Below are 15,534 nucleotides of genomic sequence, written 5' to 3'. Positions count from 1 at the left end.
TCTCTCTAGAGAATGTAAATTTAACCGCTTCAACCTCGCTTCGTAAGGAATACTCCTCATCCCCTGAATCCTTTTAGTCATTCTCCTCTGTACTGATTCTAATAGACCTATATCTTTCCTGTAATGTGGGGACCAGAACTGCACAGCGTAGTCTAGATGAGGTCTGACCAGCGCCAAGTATAACTTTAATATTACTTCCGGCCTTCTACTTTTAACACTCCTAAAAATGAATCCTAGTACCCTATTTGCCTTGTTTCTGGCTTCTATGCATTGTTTCCCTAGACGGAGTTCAGAGCTAACTATAACTCCTAAATCTTTCTCGTACCCTGTACCTACCAGAGTTTGGGTGTTTAATGTGTACCTATTGTGTGGGTTTCCTCTACCTACGCTAAGCACTTTGCATTTATTGATATTAAATTGCATTTGCCATCTATCCGTCCATTCATTCATTCTATCTAAGTCTGTCTGCAAGGCGATGGCATCCGCTTCTGACCTAATTAATCTACTTACACATTAAAAAAAAAACATTCATTTATATAAAAAAAAAAAAAAAAGCATATGTATATATAGTATTCTTGACTTAGAATTACTTTAAGTATGAAATCCTGAAGTATGTACCTTAACTCACAGGACATCCTGTATATATAAGCCTACACTCAATTCATGAGCTCTGTCTCCTAACAAGACTTTCTAACACATTGTGTCCTGTGTTGCTTCAAGCAGTGGATAATGTCTCCCTCTTTACCAAGAAGAAATAACTGGTCATATATATAAACCATGAGTACCTTTATTCCCTTACTTCCATACTTTGTTGTGCCATTGTTTCACACACACACGGTCAGGAAGATGATCGTGTTGCTGATAAGACCTAGACTAGAATATGCAGCAATAGTGTGGTTGCCATACAAGAAAAAGGATATAAGGAAGTTGGAGAGAGTTCAGAGAGCAGCTACAAAGATGGTACCAAGTATCAGGGACTTATCATATGAAAAGAGCCTGGAAAGGCTACATCTACCAACATTGGAAAAGAAGAGAGAAAGGGGAGACTTGATTGCAATATATAAAGCATATGAGGGAGTAGAGGTGGTGGACCAGAGCAACTTAATGGTCTGGAATACACAGGACACTAGAGGACATGGGAAGAGGCTGAAGAGGAGTGCTTGTAGAAGAGACATCAAAAAGTATACTTTCCCATATAGAAGTATTGATGTATGGAACAGTCTGGATGAGGAGATAGTAAATGCAGTAAGTATACATGGATATTAAAGTTGGATATTAAAAGATATGGAGATGGGACAGCACAAGCATAGCTCTTTTCCCATAAAGCACAACTAGGTAAATACAACTAGGTAAATACACAGACACACACACACATTCACACACTGTTTATCAAACTATGTTCACACACTGTTTATCAAACTATGAAGTAACTATGCTCTACCCCTTCATAATACTCACATAACATACACTAGCCTCTTCCCTGCCACTCACTTCGTTGCACATTATATAAGTACAAATGTAGGGGACAGCACCTGAGGACAACCAGTATACCCCACATGCTTTGGTTCCACATAGGCCAGGAGTTCTGCTGGTCTCACCAGTACTCATTGCATCTGAAATACCAACAACTGATGATTATGAAAAACTTTCCACAGTGCATAACTCTTAATAAGGGACATTCCTTTGCAGGGACAACAGTCTGGCATGTATTGTTTAGAGAGATGGTCTGCTAGTGTCTACACACTAACACACTCATGACACCTCACCTCTCTAGTCTGCTCACACCTGACAACACATTACAAATCAGGCAGTGAGGGAATCAAGTTCTCTCTTCACAGGTCACAACAGACAAGACCATGTTTTTAATGCATTTAGGAGACATACTGAAGCTTTCTTGATTTCTTGAAAATACCCAAGAATGTGAACTGACTGTAGATTTAAGGTTCACATTCTGAAATGCCTAGGCTCTCATCAAAACTATATTCAAAGCCCAAAAGATTAATAGTCAAATCGTCCTGGATGCTTTATCTAGTGATGATGAAAAATTCTTGTTAAACTATTACTTTATCACTTGAATCATGCAAATATCAGTAAATATCCCTATAATGTCCACTAGAACCTGTTAGAAATTGAGATGGTGCTGAAAAGCTTGAGAACATGGTCCCAAGGGAATAATATAAAAACTTATTTCCACTCTCCTATCCAGTGTTACTCTACCTTTGAGTTCTATCACTATGTGACACAAGATGTAATGCATCACTGAAATTTTATTACAATAGGCAGTACAGAGACATTACAAAGGGCAAACTGTATTACCAACTTGCGACATCACAACCCAGATGCATCACAGCGAAACACAAACACAGCATGCTAATCTGGGGATCAAAACCCCTATTATCACCACGTCAAAATCACCACAACAACCACCATTCATCTCTCCCTCATCATTTCCTCACAATGCAGTATTAACATTATACACCACTTCATCAACTTAAGAGTAGCTGTGAGATTAATAAACTTTTAAGCATCCTGTTCATTCTCAAAGATTAACAGGTCCTTGAATGCCTGAGTGACAGCTGCATCTCATCAAAGCTAACCCACTTGTACTGTTGAGCCTGAATAGCATTATTATAATTGCATATACGCTTATGCATTTAACAAACGAGAAATGCACCATACACATACTAGCTCACTGCTTCCAAGCCCTCACACAAGCAGCTTCGTTGCATATACACTGCAAAACGCCACATGAGATTAAAGCTTAATACCTGATGCTAAGCTCTTGTTACACGCCTGAAGTCTTATGCCACAGCCAAGCTACAGCATCCACAGAAAAATTTGATAGCCATATCTCTGAGAATGAGTGAAGACATGACTTTCCACACTATCACGTGACTGAGTTATGTTGAGTTTCACAGTATTCTCCACAGCCTAGTCAACTGATCACAGAGGATATAAAGATGCTGTATCCTTTACTTCTTGTCTCTTGTGCACTACTGTTTTTCATATCTTGTCCTTACCTTAAAGCTTCAAAACACTAGTTTAATTTTGTTCTGGCTATCATTACAAAAATGTATTATGAGTTCAAAATATTTGTTGTAATGCAAACATTAAAATTCATCTCATTACTCATCGATTACTATTGTATCTCTATTTACTCTTTTCTGAATAATAATAATACTAGGTGATTTAATGAAGCTTGGAAATTATCTCTAGTAAAAAGGTTAAGATTCCAGAAAGTTCTATTTTGTTGACTTTTAAAAGGAGAAAAACCTCTCTAATGGAAACTGGAAGACATACAGGACATGGCAAAGAAACAGTAGCTCCAGAACAACAGTCTTTCTTCATCTGTGTTTAAATGCATCCTCACCATTATCAGTGCTGGAGAAAGTTGTACTAAATGTTAATGTTCATGTAAGGTATAAATTTGTCATTTTATCCCCATTTTATTTTGATATGTTAGTCAGTCAAGACTGCCCTCATCACATCAAACTTTTTGTAGTTACTGTAGATTAGTGGCAAAATAGGGCTGCTAATGCTGTCAATGATATGTTCACAGTTTTTTTTAAGTTCATGGTAAAGCAAATTAGTTACTATCATTTATGCACTACAACTAGCTATAAAACAACTTTGATCAGAATGAGGGAATCAATGTTTTCCTGGGTATTCTGTCTAGCAGTAAAGCGCTTGGAAGGAATAAGGAAGCCCAACACCATTCAGTCCTCATATTCACTCCCTTAGACAATTCAAGTCAGGGAAATTTGCATCCATCATATGAAAGTATGATTATATAAAAAAAAGTCAAAAATAGTTTCTGAAATATTAGATATCAAAAACATCAAATATAGATGACTTGAATTGTAATATAAGAGCAAAAATAGCTACTTCTTTGTTGCCACTGCCACGGAAGCAATAGTATGAATACACAGCAGGTCAATCTTCACATCACAGCGTTTGCTATCAACTAGACAACCTCTGGCAGGCAACACTTCCTCTATACAGTGATCACCCATTACAATATCAATACCAGAAAATATAATTCTTTGTTTATGCCTACTTATATTTTTCAAGTATATATATATATATATATATATATATATATATATATATATATATATATATATATATATATATATATATATATATACTTAAAATATAATTACATTCACCCACTACTGTTAAAAAATAACTAATAATAAATGGAGCTTCAGCAGTGAGATTACTACCCAATTTCATTACCTTGCAAGGACAGAATTTACTTTTCTCTTGCAGTTTAAGGATTTGTACAAACATTGGAAAGCAAGATGAATATCAGTAAAGGGATGAGCATATATATATATATATATATATATATATATATATATATATATATATATATATATATATATATATATATATACTTAAAATATAATTACCTTCACCCACTACTGTTAAAAAATAACTAATAATAAATGGAGCTTCAGCAGTGAGATTACTACCCAATTTCATTACCTTGCAAGGACAGAATTTACTTTTCTCTTGCAGTTTAAGGATTTGTACAAACATTGGAAAGCAAGATGAATATCAGTAAAGGGATGAGCAAGCAAGGTTTAAATTGAAATGTTCATGAAACTACAATGAAGCTGATTAAAAACTTCTATAATTTTAAAAATTTCTATAATTTTCTGAAATCCACAAAAATTTCCTCATTTCAACTTGTAATATTAAGAGGAAAACTTCTATGTGATACTTAAAAAAAAATTTTATGAGAATTCTGAATGCAAGATAATTACAAAGCACAAATGTTCTGTTACTTAGACCCAAAAGCCACATGAAGTAATGATGGAAACTTTCACAGAGGATGAACAATTCACTAAATATACATATCTTAGAAGATCTACATAAGAAGACCCAGATGTACATGGAAAATCTGGATTACAATTTTTATGGAATGGACTGTACCACAAACCATATTCCCAGAGAAACAGAGTTCATGAGTTCAACAGTATTAAATTGTTTGGACAAAGCACAGAGAGAGAGAGAGAGAGAGAGAGAGAGAGAGAGAGAGAGAGAGAGAGAGAGAGAGAGAGAGAGAGAGAGAGAGAGAGAGAGAGAGAGAGAGAGAGAGATTCTTTCAACAATAACCCTTAGAGTAATAAAGTCATGAATACCAAGGACAACTAACTCACAAAATCATGTACTACCACAAATTACTACAGCCAAGAACTATCAAAAACAAAACGAAAAAAACTTAAGCTTGGAGTGATGGCTGAGCACTGGCAGTTGGTCACTGGTAGGAGGTGGTGCGAGTGAGCCAAGGCAGGACATCCAGATCTACATTGCCACCACACAATATCACCCCAACCTTCTGTGCCTTGGGCTGGATGTCTTTCAGTAAATGGACGGCAGCATACACTCCTGCCCCTGATGCTGCCTCCACCACTTGCTGAAACATGAATGGAACTAAATTATCCAAACACAGATGAAGTCGAGAGTTTGTGTCATCTCCAGGTGGTTAGGAATATTTGAATATTTATAGCCTGATTACAAAATGGTATAACGGCAAAAAAGATGAGTAATGTAGGCTAGTCAGGGTTAGTTTGATGAGGAATTAAAGTTTTTTTCATAGCAAATATGCATGACTATAGGCAAAGCTATACACAGGATCCTCAACATACAATGGATTTGGAGACCATAAAGCCAATCTACATAATTATTTACTAACCTTCATGCGTTCAAAGATGAGCTTCATGCCTTGCACCATCTGTTCATCGGTGACTGTGAACACTCTGTGATTGGCATACTCGCAGATGATTGGAAAAGTCAACTCCCCAACCTGGGAACAAAAATCAGGAAACCTTAATTTTTACATTTTCTAGCCATTTCTGTTAAACATCTATTTAGTTTAAGAGTGAGTAAAACCAAATTAGTAACATGAACAGCATTTCTTTCTTATCATCCAAAGGTTATTTCATGGAGGCTCAAGAACAAAATATCAAGCATTCCTCTATGTAATCCCCCTCATTCCTTTACTTCAAATTTTTTTCAACAATAGCACAACACTGCTCCCATTAGCATATTCTGCTGTCCCCTTCCATGCCCTTACCTCCTGCAGCCTGATGGAGTCTGCCACAGTGTTCAGGAAGACGGGTGGACTTGGCCACAGCCTTTCCTTGGCCTCCAGGCACCTCTGCAAGTCCTTGCCCACTGGCTCTACCGCGTACACTGAAGGGACAAGGATCTCACTGTACCATTACTGTACAAAAGAAAGCCTGTTATTATTACAAAATGCTATTCTTAATGACAGATACCATCAATCATGCAAATACATATAGCATATCTAGAAATATGGAGACTAAAGTAATTGTGTAGGGATTGGCATGCTTGGCTCACAGCCCAGAGGGTCCAGATTGAAATCCCAGGCCAACCAGAGATAGTTTAGGTTTTATTCCTTTCATGCTCTAGCCCTGCATATCTACAAGAGAATAGGTCATGGAGTTCTGGCCTTGCAACTCAGCAGGAGGTGGCTAAAAACTGTACCCTAATGTGTGTGTGTGTAGCCTAAAGGAGTGGAAGGCCTGTGTGTAATTCACCTACCTACAGTAGTCTGCTGATCACCCAACAAGCTGCTCCCCTATGTGAAGAGCCTAAAGCTCATAGCAACCAATCTTTGTGTAAGATTAAGATCAGTCACATGCCACAGACAGGGAAAACAAGGTCACAACCCCTCAGCTTACATCCTGCACCCACTTGCTGCTGGTGAACAGGAGCTGCACATTAAGAGGCTTGCCCATCTGCCTCACTGCTCACGAGATTTGAGCTCAGCTCAGTTGTAAGCCTAGTGTATTATCCACTACAATATGTGGTGTGTGTGTGTGTGTGTGTGTGTGTGTGTGTGTGTGTGTGTGTGTGTGTGTGTGTGTGCGCGCGTGTGTGTGTGCGTGCATGCACATGCTTGCTAAAAGTAACTCAAAATGGTGCATTCCACACCTTGAGGGCCTGAGGGATACCTATAAATGAAGCACATCAATCAACATACTGAAAACACAAACATGAGGACTAAAAAATATAAGTATCTTTCACCATTAATAAAGAGAGTCATTCACATATAATGAAAATATGTTCAGCATTTACCCCAAGTAGTGATATCACAAAGTCCAAATAACTTCATGTCTACATATCAAATGGAAACTAATACACTGGATGATAAACTGCTTATATATTAAAAACCTGGACAGACCATGAAAAATAAGAATATGACAGGTGAAAGTAGCTATTTGAAGATGTTTTTTTTTACTCAAACAGCTTGAAACAGTTTGAGCAATGTGACAACTAGTTTGAGCAAATGCATATAATTACTGGCAATCCTACATTAACACTTTGACTGCAAGTAACACAAAATATGACACTTGTTATTTAATTTCAGTAACCCAAAGCAATTTTACAAAGCAAAAACCAAACTACAGTCACTAAAACACTTTAAGTATTTGATCACACTTGTAGCTGTTGTTTCTTTCAAAATTTCACTCTAAACTTGCACCACCAGACTATTCCCAAAGCCACAGCAGTCAAAGGTTGAGGCATGAGCTATCTCCCTCTTACACCCTGACTTGCAAACACATGTCATGCGCCTCACCCTGACACTTGGGCTGCAGGAGGTGGGCAACAACAGAAACACCCGCCAGCATGCCCCCACCACTCACAGGCACCAATATTGCATCCAAGTCAGGAATCTGTAAGTTACACAAAATCACACATGCAATCTAATGTCAAAACTTGACTTTCATTACTCACCTACATTACTTAAAGAAAAGATGGACAAGATCACATGCACCCTATCATGGCTGTGAAGTCATCATCCATCTCCTGTACCAAGAAGGATGGAGATGCAGGGACTAACTAACACACTTTTATGATTCCTCCACCACCTCACACAGGAAGCTCACACAAGAAAGCACAATGACACAATGATAATGAAGACAAATTGCTTCATAATGATAATGAAGACATCCAAGTCAAAGTGAATATGGAGTTAATATTTTCCTGGTAAAATTTGAGGTTTTCTAGTCACTAACAATATAAACACTAAATGTCATCTTAGTAACCAGTGAGCCATCATCCTGCCCTTCCTCAACTAGTCCTGCCCAGCCTTAATCCTCACCTCCTCCAACAGCTCCAGAGCGAGGGTTCCCTGACCAGCAATGACGTGGTAGTTGCTTGATGACTGAATTATTGTCTTGCCAGTCTCTTGAGCCACCTGGGCACATGTCTCCCTTCTGAAAGAGAATAGCATGGATGTCTATCTGAATGCCTGCCTTCCAGCATGTCACAAACACAAACTTATGTATGTACATGCACACGCATACATATACTTGGTCCTATCGAGAAACAAGTGAAGTGTCAATGACAAACTTCCAAATCAAGAATTTACCAGCAACCCACATAAAATTTAAAGAAAAAATCTTTACTGGTATCTGGCAGTGTACTACTTCACCTGTCACTTCATGAGCAATATTCAAGTTAAGATGAGGAGTACACAACACTCCATGACTTACCTTGCTGTTGGTGATGGATCACAAAACACCAGGGAGGCCCCATAATCCTTGATGGCATCACATTTCACCTTTGGCGCTCCCCTCGGCACCACCACTGTGCATGGCAAGCCCACACATCCTGCAATGTGACAACCTTATATTCACATGCACACACCAAGATCATGTTGTTCCCAGATGTCTATACCTAGAATATCATTACTTATAACATGATGGTGTCAATGTCCATGCTAAAAAGCCTTCATAAGCACTGAGGAATCATCATCACACGTCTTCAGACTCTTACTTGCAGCATATGCCACTGCCTGGGCATGATTCCCACTGCTGTCAGTCACCACACCCATGCTGTCTGGGTTGAGCTGCTTTTCCATAAACACCTGGAAATACAGAAAATTTATAGTTTCCTCACTCTCACTGTGCTTGTGTTGTAATGACAAGACAATGAAAACCAAGGATAATATTGAGCTCTAGACATTCCTTGGTGAAGGTTACTCAAAATCCATAAAGGTCCTGATCCTTTCTTGCCTAATTAGTTACACATCAGATTCTCATGTGTCCTCCCACTTCTCCCACAATGATCTCTCATGCCCAATTTACCATGACTTTAGATAAATTTTTTCAGTGTTTTCATAAAGCTCCAAAGAAAAAAAAATACAGTATGAAACATGTAAACCATAAATGACAGGCAAGATAAAACAAGGCAATCAAAAAGGATGCATCTGGTTCCATACCAGCATTCCTCTTCGAGGGGAGACAAAACATGCTCTTGGCTCCCATAGCTGCTAACCCTGTACAGGGGCCTTATTTGTCCATGTATAAAGTATACTTCACATGTATGGGGGAGTTTGTTACAATTATACCACTCTTTCAGACAAGGTGGAATCAAAAGTATTTCATCTCATCAACTCCTCTCCACTAAGTGGCTGTCTTCGGCCTCTATCTCATCGCCACTTCTACCACTATTTTCACACTAACTGTTCTTCTGATCTTGCTATAGGCATGCCTTTTCTCCTGCTACAGCCTCACTGTACAAGATTTTCCACTTCCTCTCATCCTTATTATGTCCACCTCTCTAATGCAAGAGTTGACCAGTATTCTCAATCATTCATCCCTTTTCCTGTGAAACTTTGGAACTCCCTACCTCTTTCCATATTTCCTTCTTCCTGTGACTTGAACTCTGTCAAAAGAGAGGTTTAGTGATACTAATCCTTTGTTATTATTTGATTTTTTTTCTAATTGGCATCCCCTGGAGAATTAGCACTTAGGTGGGCCTTTTTTCTTAAATTTTTTTTGTTCCCCCTGGCCCATGACCCTCTTACATGCCAACAGAAAAAACTGTCCTTTCACTCTTTGCCCTACCCATGCTTATGCTGAATACTCAACCCTGTATTGTCATTGCTATTTACCAAACAACCAATACAGAAAGCACTATTTCACAGAAAGACACCACAAAACTACTACATCTTTTTTATGATTCCTGAATGGTGCAAGGATAACTTTTGTGCCCCTCAGTGCCTTCAACACCCATTCCTTCACTTACCTGTTCAATGTAACCTCCCAGACAACTTTTCCCTCTTCAGCAACACTCTACTACACTGAACATTCTTGGGATGCCCTAAATTAAATATAATTAGTGAAAATTTCAGATCTCTTTTACCAATTGGATATTCTCCTTGATGTTGAAATATACATAAATTAAGATCTGTATGAAACATCAAACTGATATGAAAATTCAATCACAGTATTTGAAGATCATGACTGGTACAATATCCAATAGAGATTATCTCATTCTTGCTAATTTTGAAAGTACCAAGTCTTTCCCTAATGATCTTATTTCGTACATATCTACTACATATCATACATTTAATTTATACCTTCACATTTGTCTCCTTTTTTCCACTAAGAAGGACAACTGATAAAAATAATGGTAGCTGAAGAGATCATAATAAGAACAAAGTATGTCCCATTCAATATAAAATCATTAGGAACACCAATCCACATAGAATACCAAGAAGCAAGCTTATATCACACACACACACACACACAAAATCTCATAGATGATAACCAGAGCAGAATTAAGTGGAGGTGAATGTACTACAGTAACTGCACCATACCTCCCTGCATCTAATATCGATATGTATCATCACAATACTCAAAAAATTTCTGCATGTTATATATGCCTTATTTGAGATGGTTGCTGATAATCTGGCACTGCTTGCTTTTTGGTTTCCAGCTGCAGTGTTTATAGTTCTTATCTCAATTCTATGAAAAAATGTCCATGAACCTCTTGCAAACTGTGTAGTCTTTCTTTTTCTGCTAGCGACAACCCAAGGCTGCAGAGGGTGGGGAGGATCCAATACCTTTACTATCCCATCATAATAGCTTACAACAGGGTGTAGCCCGTCTCAGCCTTATAAAGGTCAACAGGTCCACTACTGATTGTTCTACCTTAATCTGCTTTCAGTAACTAAGCGAAGCACCACAGAACTCGATATGAAGCATCTACTGTACATGCCGGTACTTTTTTCAAGTTAAACTTCACTCTTTGGATACAAACTTAACATCCCAGTAAAAGGAATGGTCATGGAATTAAATGGTAATAAAACAAAAACAAAAAAAAAGTAATTATTCATTAACCCTATGGGATAGCTTAAGTGGTGGGTTTCAAGTAAACATTTATCCAAGCACTCCCAAAATATCACGTTTGTTGAACCAAAATGCTTGCCCAATCTGTGCTTTCCTTCATATGCTGCTGATCTATTCTTGGATACATACCTCCCAGCCACTACCCTATGTCGTGTAGTGGTCAGGACGCTCGGCTCACAATCGTGAAGACCCGGGTTCAAGACCATGAGTCCAGGGCGCGACGAGGCAAAAAGGCGACCCTGTTAATTAATATGTACACTTGTTCATTTAACAGCAAGTAGGTACGGGATGTCAGCCTCGCTGACATTTCGTTGGGTTGCGGCCTCGCTGTCCCGGTGTGTGGTGTGTGAGTGATCACTCCTACACAAATATCGGCCATCATGAGCTCTGTTAAGCTCTTTCCGTAGGGGAACGGCTAGCTGGAGTAACCAGCAGACTGCCGTTGGTGAGTAATCGTACGCTATTGAGACGACACGACAGGAGGGTAATAAAAAAAAAATAAATAAATAAAAAAAAGTGAAAACATTAGAATAACAACGCACAGTTCTTTCCCAACTAGAAACAAAAACCTAAACTATGAGTAAAGCACATCATACAGGAGGTTTCGGGAACTTGGCAAAGACAACCACAGAGACAGCAGGATCGCAAAAAGAGTTGCTCAGATCCTGCGTACAAGTAGAGGAATACAATACTGGTCACGAACAAACATACCAATAAATTAAAGTTCTAGTAGTCTAAAAGTAGGTCAGCGTCATGCAAGGCCATTGACTACAGTGAGCCGGCAAGGGAGGGTGGGAGGCGGGAGGGAGGCAGGAAGGGAAGGAGTGAGAGGGCGGAGTCGTGGAGACGAGAACTGGGAAAGCTCTCATGTCACGTAACTTCTTTCTAACATCCACGTTCCCAAGAGAGAGAGAGAGAGAGAGAAAAGGTCCTCTCCATTCCAGACATACCGCATTGCAGGCTCCCCTCGCCTTAAATGAGCCAGTTTTCTGCAGGTGTTCGGCCTTAAAGAAGAGCTGCCTGCCGGCAAGAGCGTTGAGGTGAGTGCTGGTGAGGACAGGAGTCTTGTGTAGGTGCGCAGAGACCCTCTCAGCCGCCCGCCGCACCTCATCCAGACCCAGGCGTGGCCGCGACTTGGGCTCCATATCCCCCATTGCTTCAGATTCCACACCTGTAACAACAGGAAATAAATCGTGTACTTGATTGTCTTGTATGTCTAGAATATGTCAGGATTTCAAAGTGTCCGCAGTTAAGAATGACAAAGGTGTTAGCGCATGGAATGACGTGCGCAAGCAAACAAGCTCAGGTTCCTGATCTGAAATATTATATAATAGATTGTGCAGTTAATTACCTTGTAATCCTGAATTAAGCTAAAATGCTCAAATGTTCGTACTTGAAAATGGTACTTTTTTTTCTTTAACACACACACACACACACACACACACACACACACACACACACACACACACACCTTACCCTCGAAACATCACATAAAAGGTCAAAGCAATTAATTATCTCATAGTCCTCAGTTATTTCAGAATTTCCAAATATTTGCAATTGAAAATTATCCAAGCCTTCATGCAAGAACTGAAACACGCTCACTTGCGCCTTCCACGCCCATCCCTCTGCCCTCCACCAGACACGTGACTGTTCGAGACACTTGGGTGGTTTGCTGGTTCACTTAACCCAATACACTATATCAGTATTCTCTTTTGGTAGCAAACACATTAACTTGCACGTCCTAGAAAATATAAAGGCATTGCTTAACTAATTGCACTAACTGTACATGCGGGTGTAATTTTTAATTTTAATTTGGTAGTTTACTCACTTCGTTTTTTCACTAACTTCCACTTTCACTTTTTCCTACAAAAAAATGCAGTAATATAAAAACATGTTCCCTTTACCAACGTAGCTACGCGTATTCTCAAACTTTTCGGCGTCTTTCCAGGCCATAGTAAAAATTATTGTTTTATGAACGTTTTCGTGATTGTACGTAGTAATAACTTTGCAACGATTATGCGTCATAATTATTAAAAAGAGAAAAAAAAAACAAGAGAATAAGATTATTGATCACTGCAGCCTTCGAAAACAATTATGAGAACCTAAAGCTTAGTTCCAAAATACGGACCCTCAGGTTACGTGACGAGACAACCTTACTAATTCAAGCGGAGGTATTGATGCAACAAGCTAATCCTTCTCATCCTCTACGGCGTGCATCGTAACAGGGAAACATGGCTAACTAATCAAAAATTTTTCCTCGAAGACTCCTTCCATCTGTGTTCTTTGTGAGAGGATAATCCGTCTTTTCATCGCCTCCTCTTCCCGGTCTTTCTCTGTCCCCTCCTGCCCACCTGCGTCCATCTCCCGCCCTGGTGCACGTGGCATTTCTCGTCTCATTAAATTACCATAAAATAAAATGTCACAACGCTGGTAGTGTGAATCAGATGGCATCAAAAGACCGTCTGCTTCCACCTTCACCTAAAGCTCCCTTATTCTGTCATGCATAAGTACTATAGTTTATTTAAAATAAATAAATAAATAAAAGTGATGCTATGTTACGTGCTATACATTTCTAGTTCTGAGCAAGTCGTTGGTGAAATATGAACAGTGAGTAAATTCAAACGTGCGAGCAATTCAGATATGCATTGTAAAGTGAAACTGGTTTGTGGCAATCATCCACGTCACAATAATTAATTCAACAAACTCCACTGGTGTATAGTCACATTTCACCGTCCCTCACTATAATCACAAAGCATCAATAAACGTTTACTTCAGACCACACACACACACACACACACAGGCGGAAACATCTACCTGAGCAGCAGACAACAGATCAAGTCAGCATCATTCATCAGTGTGTCACGCGTTACCTGAGGGCACGAGAGGAGGGGTTGCTGGGGAGCGGTCACAACATACCGGGCGGAGGCGGTGGCGGTAGCGCGGCAGGTGTCAGGTAGCAGGCCGCGGCTTACCTGCCAGACTGCCGGTGTATTGGCGGCTGGGTGCTCCTGTTGGGTGGCTGTCCTGCGCACTGAAGCCGCCGGGAGCACTGCACCATTACTTTGCACTTGATTAGATTAACTGCACTTCCTCGCGCGCGCTCCGCCTCTTGCTATTTCCTCGTCAGACAAGCTTCGTGATCTAAGATATGTTGCATGACTTCCTCATTGCTTGTTTGCCTTGTAATTCGGTACTTTTTATTTACTTCTCTCTCTCTCTCTCTCTCTCTCTCTCTCTCTCTCTCTCTCTCTCTCTCTCTCTCTCTCCTTGACGTGCCTCTCTGCCTATTGTGATAGGATGTGACCTTAATTCTAACATCCTTGCTTCAAGTAGGTTGCTTGCTTACTTGATGTGCCGTTTCCTCTTTGTTTCTGCTTGTTCTTGCTTTGTTTTCAATACGCAGCTTGCTTTTTTTCTCTTTTTTTTTCTACTTGTAGGTAGTATTCTCTCTCTCTCTCTCTCTCTCTCTCTCTCTCTCTCTCTCTCTCTCTCTCTCTCTCTTCGTGCAGTTTTTTTTTCATTATTCATTTTTATTTATCTTTACATTTTTTCTTTCGGATAGGTTTCATATGATTTAAAAGTTATCTGCCATTATCGAAAAAAATATAATTACGTTTATATTCGCAACACACTAAAAAATATATATAATAAATAAATAAATACAATATAGTAAAAATAGATAAAAATACAAAATAAAAGATATTAAAACCACGTCTACACCAGGAAACCAGGAAACTGCAAACATTTAAGAAACATTTTGGAAACAGTTTGGAAACACTCATCCATCTATCTATCCACTCATCCATCCATCCCAGTTTGGAAACACTCATCCATCTATCTATACACTCATCCATCCATCCACTTATCCATTTATACACTCACCTATCCATCCATCCACTTATCCATCCACTCATCTACTCATCTATTTATTATTATTAGTTCAGCTGTCCACTCATCTATCCATTTGTCAATCCACTCATCTATCCATTCACTCATTAATCCATCCACTTATCCATCTATCTACTCATCCACTTATCCATCCATCTATCCACTCATCAATCCATCCACTCACCCATATGTTTATCCATCCACTATATCCATCCATTCATCTATTCATAATTTTATTCATTAATCTCTTCTCATCCATCCATCTATCATTCCATTCATCCATTTATCCGTCCATCTATCCACTCGTTCATCCATCCATTTACTTATCCATCTATTTACTAATCCACCTAGCCATCCATCTATCCACTTGTCCATCCATTCATCTACTCATCCATTTATCCATCCATCTATTCACTCATCCATTCATCCATTTATCCATCTATGCACCCATCCATCCAATAATCTATTA

General features: G+C 39.1%; 2 protein-coding genes and 1 long non-coding RNA gene across 10 annotated transcripts in view; 1 reads left to right on the top strand and 2 right to left on the bottom strand.

Moving 5' to 3' along the window:
• The window catches only part of LOC135110564 (uncharacterized), a 6,374-nt gene extending 4,922 nt beyond the window's left edge, over positions 1-1,452 (bottom strand). The window contains exon 1 of one of the 2 annotated variants that reach the window (XR_010273314.1): positions 1-1,452. This exon is cut by the window's left edge and continues 4,025 nt beyond it. This is a non-coding gene — a long non-coding RNA (uncharacterized LOC135110564). The other variant, XR_010273315.1, reaches the window with a different exon arrangement.
• The window catches only part of LOC135110558 (piggyBac transposable element-derived protein 4-like), a 37,547-nt gene that overhangs the window by 14,447 nt on the left and 7,566 nt on the right, over positions 1-15,534 (top strand). Inside the window, exon 3 of one of the 5 annotated variants that reach the window (XM_064022987.1) lies at positions 10,996-11,548. The exons of the other annotated variants lie outside the window; for them this stretch is intronic. The gene's annotated coding sequence lies outside the window, so the exon portion shown is untranslated. Of the gene's footprint in view, positions 1-10,995; positions 11,549-15,534 lie in introns of those variants that run through there. 5 annotated transcript variants of the gene reach the window in all.
• Positions 2,250-14,386, bottom strand: LOC135110562 (probable serine racemase). Of its 3 annotated transcripts, none has more exons than XM_064023006.1 (9): positions 14,094-14,386; positions 12,128-12,348; positions 8,818-8,908; positions 8,535-8,652; positions 8,141-8,255; positions 7,616-7,712; positions 6,086-6,204; positions 5,705-5,815; positions 2,250-5,425 (listed from the first exon to the last, which is right to left on the bottom strand). In XM_064023006.1, exons 2-9 carry the CDS (start codon positions 12,329-12,331, stop codon positions 5,267-5,269), a joined length of 1,014 nt encoding a protein of 337 aa, XP_063879076.1. In that variant the 5' UTR covers positions 12,332-12,348; positions 14,094-14,386; the 3' UTR covers positions 2,250-5,266. The 3 variants fall into 3 exon arrangements, with proteins under 3 accessions (XP_063879076.1, XP_063879077.1, XP_063879075.1); XM_064023007.1 differs by having other exon boundaries at positions 14,150-14,386; XM_064023005.1 differs by having other exon boundaries at positions 14,048-14,385.

The sequence above is a fragment of the Scylla paramamosain genome, chromosome 20 (genome assembly GCF_035594125.1).
Source record: "Scylla paramamosain isolate STU-SP2022 chromosome 20, ASM3559412v1, whole genome shotgun sequence".
Taxonomy (NCBI): Eukaryota; Metazoa; Arthropoda; class Malacostraca; order Decapoda; family Portunidae; genus Scylla; species Scylla paramamosain.
Note: the sequence above shows the minus strand (reverse complement) of the source record. Positions and strands in the feature narration are given on the sequence as shown.